General features: G+C 38.9%; 1 protein-coding gene across 7 annotated transcripts in view; it reads right to left on the reverse strand.

Annotated features, from left to right (window-relative positions):
• LOC308676210 (zinc finger MYND domain-containing protein 11-like) overlaps positions 1-10,305 on the reverse strand; it is a gene marked incomplete at its 5' end in the record, with an annotated part of 221,583 nt that extends 211,278 nt beyond the window's left edge. For all 7 annotated transcript variants that reach the window (XM_081341992.1, XM_081341993.1, XM_081341991.1 and 4 more), the window contains one exon: positions 10,190-10,305. In XM_081341992.1, the coding sequence (XP_081198118.1) occupies positions 10,190-10,305 (116 nt within the window). The remainder of the gene's footprint in view (positions 1-10,189) is intronic.
• Between the last annotated feature and the right edge of the window lie 862 nt (positions 10,306-11,167).

An 11,167-nucleotide genomic window follows, 5' to 3' on the forward strand; every position in this document is an offset into this window, starting at 1 on the left:
TTCAATCTGGAAAGCAGAAGATTTTGACGAAACAAATAGAGCATTTCTAGATGAAGGAGCGCAACGTTGACAAGAGGAGAGAAAAGAACAGAAACAAGCGGAAGACGCAACAGAAGAAACACCTATACAATTAGAACAGAAAGCGAAATCTGAGCAAGAGAGTGAAGGAATGGCCAGAGAACAGAGGATTACGAGATCTGCTAGACCTAAATATAAATAACTGAAATGGAGAAAGAAAATGGAATTTTTTCAATGAACATAAATGGATTAAACTCCCCATCAAAAAGAAGCAAAACTTTTAGGAAACTACAGAAATTAAAGATAGATATAATTTGTTTGCAAGAGACACATATAAAAAAACAACATTATAAGCTGTTGGAATACCCAAAAATTGGAAAACTTTGTCATGCATCAGCGCAACAAAAGAAAAGAGGTGTTGCGGTATATATTAAAGAGACAATAGACTCTAAAATGATTTATTCAGATGAAGAAGGAACAATTGTGATGGTAGAAATATATTTACATCAAAAACAAATATTGTTAGTAGTAATATATGCACCAAGCAACAACCAGGAAGAATTTTATCAAAATCTTCATAGAAAAATAACAGAATTGGAGTACCAAAACATTTGTCTAGTAGGAGATTTTAATGCGATTGTGGATGGGACAATAGACTATAAAAGCAGTAAAACAGGAAAAACTGGAAGAAGAAAACTACCTAAGGCTTTTTTTAATATGACAGAAGAGATTGGAATACAAGATGTTTGGAGGGAAATTAATCCAGGAAAATTACAATATACATTTTATTCAAATAGTCATAAGTCCTGGTCTAGAATTGATATGATTTGGATGACACCTGAATTGAGGATGAATATATAGGAAATTGAGATAGAACCAGGCACATGGGCAGACCACAATCCTTTAAAAGTGAATTGGAGAGGAATACAAAAAAATTAAGATGGACTCTGAACCAATCTGTATTAAAAGAAAGAGAATTTATAGAACTAGCAACAAAAGAAATGGAGTTTTTTAAAGAAAATAAAAAAGAAGACACAACACTAAAAATGTATGGGAAACAGCTAAAGCATATTTTAGAGGTATAGCTATAACTTACTTGGCAAAGAAAAATAAACAGAAAAGACAGCAGTATGTACTATTAAAAGAGAAATTTGGAAAATTAGAATCACACCTACAAATGAATCCGCAAAAGAAGGCCTTGAAAAGAGAAATGGAAATAATAAAACATACATTAATTTGTTGGTCTCAGAAAAACTGGCACAGCAAATAAAAAGAGCAAAACAAAACTTTTTTTTGAAAATGCAAATAAACCAGGAAGATGGTTAGCTTATAAACTTAAAAAACAGAAGGAGAAGAAAATTATAAACAAATTAGTAGATGAAAAAGGTGGTCTATAATTTAAAAATGAAGAAATAAAAAAGATAATTAAATTATACTACAAAAAACTTTATGACATAGAAGAAATTTCAAGAGAGAGAATGATTCAATATTTGGAAGGAAATAACCTTCCAAAAATTCCAGAAACCTATAACAATATGTTAGAGGAAAAAATAACAATGATGGAAATAACAGAGGCCATAAGAAGACAAAAAATGAAAAAACACTGGGGCCAGATGGACTACCGGCAGAGTTATATAAAACTTTGTAATGAACTCTTGTTGGAGGCTAAACTTCCAAATACGTGGATAGAAGCAAATATCACTTTGGGGGCGGGGCCAGTGGCAGCACCATGGTGGGACGACATCCTTTGGAAGCTCCCGAAGGATTGTCACTTGTTGTGATTCAGGGTCAGCCTGTGGGTTCGGCAGTTGGGTCGGATGATTCAGAGGAGGAGGAGGGGGGTGTTGGAGAGCTTGCTGAGGATAGCCTTGAGGCTCCGCAGAGCCCTCAGCCAGGCCCCTCCCATCTGGTTACGACGCAGACCCAGCTGTGTGAGCCTGACAGCGTGGATGAAGATGACCCACAGCTGGCCCTGTTCAAGGACGCCCGACGCAGGAGGCAGTCAATCAGGAGTAAACAGAGGAAGGCAATGGGGCACCTCAGAAGGAGGCAGAGAGAAGCCACGCCCTGAACTGTTTAAAAGGGGAATGTGTGGGAGGGCTGGTTTGCTGAAGGCAACCGTTTGAATAGCTCCTGTTTCATGGTTCGTGTTTGCTCTGTTTGCTCTGTTTGCTCTGTTTTATGTTAATAAATTTGGCAGGCTTAGTTCCAGCCTCTTGCCGTTTTGTAAAGGGGTTGTCCCTGCCTTTTCTGCAGGGCCGGTAGTAGGCTGGTACAGAACATCGCTTTTCCGCTGTTTGGGGGATCTGTCTTAGTTTCAGACAGATCAGAGCTGTCCTGTAGGGACGGTGAAGAAGGGAGGCACAGTTTTGGCAGCACAGGAGAGATCGCAACCTCCTGGAGAGCCAATGGAAGTTTCCCGGACCAGCAGCTGTCAGATGGCCATTGCGAGCCATCACAAGCCAGGGCGGCCACTTGGAAGATCTTGAAAGTAAGTTTGGAGGATTGCCTGGGTGAGAAGACTGAGAATCCTTAAATGCTGGAAACTGGGGGGGGGGGGGAAATAAGAAGAATTTGAAGCTGTGGAGAAGTGGGGCAGGGGAGCAGATTTTTAAACTGCTCCTCTCCTGGAACTGCAGCGGCGGATAACAATGGAAGGCAAAAGAAGGCAATGAATCAAGTATATCGGTTGAGAATACCCTTGAAGCTTAAGAAAAAAAGGGAGAGTAAGTGACCTTGAATGACAGCTGCTGAACTCACTGATAAGACGTTTACAGAGTCTGGGTTTTTTTTTAGTTTGTGGAATGGTGGATTGTTTTTTACTTTGATTTTTTTTTCTTTTGGACTAAGGCACAGAGACTCTGAAACGAACAAAGAGTATAACCTGTATGGATTATTTTCTCTTTTTTTAGATATAAGGATATTTGGCTTTTTCCTTCTCTTTTTCTTTCCTTTTTCCTTTGTACTCACCTTTACTTGTCGCTGAAATTTTTCGTACTTTTTTTTGGAGTACATTTGGATTATAATACCCCATCAACATTTGGATTACAAACTACTGGGGAAAATGAAGGGAGAAAATGAAGAAGACCACAACACACCCAGCAACAGCTGTCCTAATATCACAGAGTCCAGTGGCACAGAAATCACTGGACAACACAACACAGCAAGATAGATCTGATTATTATTTAAGATTCCAAAATGTTGAAGAAGAAAAGGGAGAGAACCTAGCAGATGTAATGGCAGGAATATTAGCAGAAGCATTGGAGGAAAGCAAGGAAAAGATAATTAATGATATAGATGAGATATTTAGAATATACACTAGATATGCAATGAGAAATACTCTCCCCAGAGAGGTGCATATAAGATTTACTAAAAAAGCATTAAGGGTGGATATACTACAGAAGCTGACAAATGTTAAAATAAAATATAAAGGAAGAGAGATAGTGATGTTAAAACAGATCCCAAGAAGAGTGAGAGACCTGAGAAAGGAGTATCAAGATGGACATTAAATCAAACTGCATTGAATGAAAAAGACTTCCAGCAATATATGGAAAAAGAAATGACTTTCTTCTTTAAGGAAAACAAAACAGAAGATACCTCACTTCAAAATGTCTGGGATACGGCGAAAGCGTACATGAGAGGACTTGCTATATCTTATATGGGGAAAAAGAATAAACAGAAAAGACAAATTAGGGAAAAATTGGAGGAAGAATATAAGACTCTTGAGAAAGAATTACAGAAAGATACACAAAACAAAAAGATTAAAAATTTAATGGAGTTGAACAAGCATAAAATGAACTTAATAGAAAATGAAGAGGTGGCAAGGAAAATAAAGGCAGCTAAACAAACCTTTTTTGAACATGCAAACAAACCAGGGAGATGGTTGACATATAAAATTAAAAAGGAGAAAGAGAAGAGATGGATTAAACAACTGGAAGATGCCGAGGGGACTTTACAACACCGGAATGAAGAAAAGAAAAAAATAGCTTGGGAATATTATGAGAATTTATATAAGCAACAAGTAGTTTCAGATGATAGGATAAAACAATTCTTGGGAAAAAAGAGATACCTAAAGTACCAGAGAAATTTAAAAAGCTACTAGAAGACAAAATAACAATGATGGAATTAACAGAAGCAATTAAAAAACAAAAGAATGGCAAAACACCAGGACCAGATGGGCTACCAGCGGAACTATATAGAACATTGCAGGAACTGTTAGGCAATGTAATGCTGGAACTCTATCATGAACTCCTCTCTGAAGCTAAGATACCAGATTTGTGGTCGGAAGCACTTATTACCCTGATACCAAAGGAAGAAACGGAAATACAGAAAATAAAGAACTATAGACCGATTTCCTGCTGAATGTGGACTATAAAATATTCACATCAATCATGGCCGAAAGGCTTAAAAAGTTCCTAAACGAATTTACACATATGGATCAAAATGGGTTCCTGCCCAAAAGACAGATTAGAGACAATATGCGAATTATATTAAACACATTAGAATATTATGAAACATATCCCGAAAAACTTATGGCATTGATGTTTTTGGATGCACAGAAAGCATTCGACAATGTGAACTGGCAATTCATGATAAGACAACTACAGATTATGGATTTTGGGGAGAAATTTATAAATGTAATTAAAGCAATTTACAATAAGCAAATAGCCAAAATAATGATTAATGGAGATATGACTGAAAAGATTAACATTATGAAGGGAACAAGGCAGGGATGCCCTTTATCCCCATTATTGTTTGTATCGACACTAGAGATACTAAATAGAACTATAAGACAGAATAAGGATATAAAAGGTATGAAAGTTAAGAGAGAAGAATATAAGATATAAGCTTTCGCAGATGATTTAGTATTTATCTTGGAGGAGCCACTAGAGACAGGACCTGTATTAACAGAACAAATAGAAAAATATGGTGAGGTAGCAGGTTTAAAGATTAATAAAGATAAAACAAAAATGTTAGTGAAAAATATTACTGAAAAACAAAAAAAAGAATTGATGGGAAAGTTAGAGATACAGATTGTAAAGAAGGTAAAATATCTGGGGATTCACCTGACAGCAAGATGTACAACAATTAAAGAAGATAACTATTACAAATTGAAAAGACAAATCGAAGTAGATTTGGATAAATGGAAAAAGGTACAACTATCATTAATGGGCAGGATTGCAATAATCAAAATGAATACATTACCACAATTGTTGTTTTTGTTTTCAACAATACCAATAAGATTGGAAAAGAAATATTTTGAGGGGCTAAATAAACTAATTTTGAAATATATTTGGCAGGGGAAAAAGGCAAGGATTAATTTAAAAATGTTACAGGATGCAAGACTCAGAGGTGGGTTTAGCTTACCTAATTGGGAATTATATTACCAGGCTGCAGTAATGTCATGGATGAGAGAATGGATTTTACTGAGGAATACTAGATTACTGACATTAGAGGGACATGATTTACAGTTGGGATGGTATGCATCCATATGGTATGGGAAAAATAGAATACACAGATATTTCCAGAGACATCATATCAGGAATTCTTTATTGATGGTTTGGGAGAAAATAAAGAGGAAGCATTACTTGAGGATTCCAGATTGGCTCTCAACGATGGAAGCGTTAATACACCCCAATATGTTTAACATAGGAAACATTATAAGATATAAAGACCTACTAACAGATATGGGGAAGCTGAAAACCAAACAACAATTAGAGGAACAAGGAATAAAGATGGATTGGTACATGAGAACGCAAATACAATCTAGATATGAAAAAGATGCTAAAATAGATGGTTTTAATTTGGGGAGAACAGAGTTAGATGAAAGACTTACGGGAACTGAAGAAAAATGGATTAAAAAATGTATAGCTACTTATTATATAGGGAATTAGAGGAGGAGCAAGTTAAGGAGTCAGTGATAAAATGGTCAAGAAATTTTGGATATACGATTGAATTAGATAGATGGCAGCAATTGTGGGAAAGAAACTATAAACTGACAATGGCGACAGCGTCTAAAGAAAATATGTACAAGATCGTCTACAGATGGCATATGTCTCCAGAAAGACTAGCTAAAATGTTTAAGGACAGATATATGAAATGTTGGAAATGCCATCAAATACCAGGCTCTTTCTATCATATGTGGTGGACGTGTGCAGAAGCTAAAACCTATTGGAACATAATCAAATCATTTTATGAGTGGGTGAAAAAGAGAATATGCTTAAAAGACAGCTAACACTAATTTAGGTGGAAGAAAAATGAGGAGATAAGGATATTATCATACCTAATATAGACATTGAAAATCCAAGGAGAGGAGCTGCTCGGACATCACCCCTGAATTGTATTGGAAAAGGAAAGGGAGGGAAGAAAGGAGAGGAGAGAGGGAAGAGAGTAGAAGAGGGGGAAGGAAGTAGGAAGGTTGGAGGGAAGGAGGAGAAGTGGGGAGAAACGGGAGGGGAGTGGTGAGGGAAAGAGGAGAGGAGAGGAAGAAGAGGGAAGTAGGAAAGAAAGGAGAAAGGGAGAAAGAAAGTAGAGAAGAGGGAAGAGAGAGAAGGAGGGTGGATACAGTGAAAGGGGAAATGGACAAGCAGCACCCAAACTTACGTGTATGTATTTATGTATGGTGATATACAGGTGAAACTCGAAAAATTAGAATATCGTGCAAAAGTTCATTTATTTCAGTAATGCAACATAAAAGGGGAAACTAATATATGAGATAGACTCATTACAGGCAAAGCAAAATAGTTCAAGCCGTGATTTGTCATAATTGTGATGATTATGGTGTACAGCTCATGAAAACCCCAAATCCACAATCTCAGAAAATTAGAATATTGTGAAAAGGTGCAATATTCTAGGCTCAAAGTGTCCCACTCTAATCAGCTAATTAAGCCATAACACCTGCAAAGGGTTCCTGAGCCTTTAAATGGTCTCTCAGTCTGGTTCAGTAGGAATCACAATCATGGGGAAGACTGCTGACCTGACAGTTGTGCAGAAAACCATCATTGACACCCTCCATAAGGAGGGAAAGCCTCAAAAGGTAATTGCAAAAGAAGTTGGATGTTCCCAAAGTGCTGTATCAAAGCACATCAATAGAAAGTTATGTGGAAGGGAAAAGTGTGGAAGAAAAAGGTGCACAAGCAGCAGGGATGACCGCAGCCTGGAGAGGATTGTCAGGAAAAGGCCATTCAAAAGTGTTGGGGACTTTCACAAGGAGTGGACTGAGGCTGGAGTCAGTGCATCAAGCGCCACCACACACAGACGGATCCTGGACATGGGCTTCAAATGTCGTATTCCTCTTGTCAAGCCGCTCCTGAACAACAAACAACGTCAGAAGCGTCTTACCTGGGCTAAAGAAAAACAGACCTGGTCTGTTGCTCAGTGGTCCAAAGACCTCTTTTCTGATGAGAGCAACTTTTGCATCTCATTTGGAAACCAAGGACCCAGAGTCTGGAGGAAGAATGGAGAGGCACACACTGCAAGATGCTTGAAGTCCATTGTGAAGTTTCCACAGTCTGTGTTGATTTGGGGAGCCATGTCATCTGCTGGTGTTGGTCCACTGTGCTTCATTAAGTCCAGGGTCAATGCAGCCGTCTACCAGGAGATTTTGGAGCACTTCATGCTTCCTTCCGCAGATGAGCTTTATGGGGATGCTGACTTCATTTTCCAGCAGGACTTGGCACCTGCCCACACTGCCAAAAGCACCAAAACCTGGTTCAATGACCGTGGGATTACTGTGCTTGATTGGCCAGCAAACTCGCTTGACCTGAACCCCATAGAGAATCTATGGGGCATTGCCAAGAGAAAGATGAGAGACATGAGACCGAACAATGCAGAAGAGCTGAAGGCCGCTATTGACGCATCCTGGTCTTCCATAACACCTCAGCAGTGCCACAGGCTGATAGCTTCCATGCCACACCGCACTAAGGCAGTAATTGCTGCAAAAGGGGCCCAAACCAAGTACTGAGTACGTATGCATGCTTATACTTCTCAGAGGTCCGATATTGTTCTATGTACACTCCTTGTTTTATTGATTGCATGTAATATTCTAATTTTCTGAGATTGTGGATTTGGGGTTTTCATGACCTGTACGCCATAATCATCACAATTATGACAAATCACGGCTTGAACTATCTTGCTTTGCATGTAATGAGTCTATCTCATATATTAGTTTCCCCTTTTAAGTTGCATTACTGAAATAAATGAACTTTTGCACGATATTCTAATTTTTCGAGTTTCACCTGTATGTGCTTTCTTATTCATGTTAGACAATCTCAATCACTGTTTTACTTGTCTTAACTGATACTTGATGTCAAATATCCAAACCTCAGTAATGCACCCTTCAAACAATAGATGTGTGCCATCTCATTGGAATTTAACAATAATATGGATGAGAATCCTTTACAATATCTCAAAACAGACAGCAAGGCAATTGCAGGATGTTGCTCTAGCTTATTACTCTTATTCAGAGGCAAAAAGTTGGGCCTTCTCTAGAACTAACATTAGCCCTGATCCAGGCTAGATTACCAATGTTAAGACATGGGAACTAGCACTCAAAAAATTAATAGACTTAAGAAGGCAGCAAACAAGTACTGACAATAAGGGAAACATTAGGATCAGGGATCAGTCCTGAGGTGGCAAATAGGTGTGAATCTCACCCACAGATCTTGATCTCTGATGCTCCTGTGGGAAAGGTACATGCCAACTATGGAAAGAAAAAGATGCATAGTTTGTCAGCCCATTTAAATAAAAAGATTTGTGTATATGCATGCTATAGAATTTCCTGGTGAAACACCTTCATCTCCTGAATAACTCTAGATAGCTAAATTGAAAATGATTACTTTGGAAGAGAATTGCACAAGCAACCAGTGATGGTAGAATTAAACACAACAGAACAGGGGTGCTGCACCCTGACAAAAAGGATACTGTACCATACTGTTAAATTTCAACACAGAACCTTTCTCCAAATCCAGGCTGTGAATATTAGGATATCAATAATACACTCAAAGGAGATATTTTCGTAATAATTACAGTATTACTCTTGTTGGTATTAATATTTTATGACATGAGGTTCACTAGGATTTCAATTTTCCTCAAGGTCAATTTTTTATCTGAAGCTGAAAGACCTCTTTATTTTATAAACTGGTTTTCAAACTAGAAAGAGACATAACTTCAAAATAACAGCACTGATTCATATCATAATACCAACCTCAAATTCTCACCCTTCAATTTCACTGGTTTGTGTTCTAACAACTAAGGCAGGAACAGTTTAGCAATATGCTAAAAATATCAGGAATAGCATAACACCCTTCCTTCCAATTTGTCAACAATGGGGTAGAAAACTTTGTTATTGTGATGTCCCACTCACTCGCATGCACACATAACTGTGGTTTAGTGGATTTATTAATATTCCCCCGCAACTCCCTTCACCAAAAACCCAGAACTGTCCCAATTAAGTCCAGCCACAAGCAGACCAATGCTAGTCCACAGAGCAATGGCCAATGAGTGCACAAGTGGCCAATCAAAATAAACCCACCAGGCAAAATTAAATCCACAACACAAGAGGGTTCATGATGCAAGAATAGTCCAGAGTTCACAAGGCATGATCCAAGTCAAGGCACGGTGTCAATCCAAAGTCAAGATTCACAACGTCCAGAAAACTCACAGCAAGAAATGAACACATTGTTCCCAGCATTGCTTCTACTATGCTAAATAGCCAGCTTCTGGTGCAGCCCATCAAGAAGGATGAGGCTTTCTCCTCCTGAGTAATTGGGCTGACCTTCTCTGGTCCTGCCTTTTCTCTGCCTTACGTCTTCTTGGATCAGGTGCAGAAGGCAGTTTCTCTTCCTCATCACTGACTGGCTGCAGCTGCATGCTTTCTCCACCTGAAGCCTCAGGGCTGTCCTACTGCAGCTGTGCTTGAGCCAAATCCCTCTCAGACAGCTGCTTGGAGCTATTAACCATCTCCCCTCCAGAAGTGCCTGGAACTGGTTCGTTTTCCTCCGAGCTGACATCTGGAGAGATATCTCGGGAAGCATTTATTCTTTTCTGTTCTGACCAACAGTAGACAAATCATTCTTACTCAAGGGAAACTCTTTCTGTGATGATGCACCATTTGTATGATTGGTTTTCTCCTTGATTCATACTATCTTTTCATTATTCAAAAGATACTTACTTTGTAATACGATCAATGTTAGCAATTTGCTTCTGGTTTCTGATGATTTCTATAGCTGACCAAAGGTGTTGGATAGCTTTTGTATTTGCTTGCCGCCGTTTCATTAAACGTGCCATGTCCCCTTCACTTGCTGAACTGAAAAAGAACCAGCAATTGGAAATAGGATTAACTTACATGTGCCATGAGTAACAGTACAAAGAAAATTAAAACACTCCTTTTAAAGTTGCATCAAATAATGTATGTGTTGTTTCATACTCCAATATATTGCCACACAACTTCTGAATAATGAAGGGCCACTTTATTTTTCAAGGAGAAATCTGAAGGACCTGTCTGTCTGTTCGTCTATCTATTTACCTTGTATGCCACCCATCTCACCAAAGCTGACTTTAGCTTACTCTACAGACATTGAATAAAATACTGTATAAAACATTAAACAATAAAGTTCTCAAATTTAAAGTTCAATTAAAACTATGCAGGATGGAGAGGGAGGCAGCAAAGTGGGCACAGGGAGGAGGTGGGGTGTTCTCTACTCCATCAGCCACCTCCAAAGTGCCACACCCCCATTGGGGCCCCAGGGTAGTTGGTATAGCCATGTCTGTAAGGCCTTTTGGAAGGCCAAAAGTGTGGGAGTGGATCTGACCTCACAGGGGTAAGATGTTCCACAGGGCGGGAGCCATGGCAGAAAAGGCTCTTCTTCCAGATCTGACCAGTCAAAATTCCTTGGCTGATGGGGTCCGCATCATGCCCCTTCTGCCAGCATAGATGGGGCAGGCAAACCACATTGGGGTGTGCCGGTTTCTGAGGTAGCTTGGACCCATGCCGTGAAGGGCTTTAAAGGTGATGACCAACACCCTGAATTGGACCCGGAGGGAAACTGGGACTCAGTGCAATTTGGAGAACAGCGATGTAACACGGGCCAGAGATTTTCTATATTACTGGCAACCAGAGGATGGTATTTCTAGAAAATATTTTTAAAGG

The sequence above is a fragment of the Vipera berus genome (assembly GCF_964194415.1).
Source record: "Vipera berus genome assembly, chromosome: W".
NCBI classification, from domain to species: domain Eukaryota; kingdom Metazoa; phylum Chordata; class Lepidosauria; order Squamata; family Viperidae; genus Vipera; species Vipera berus.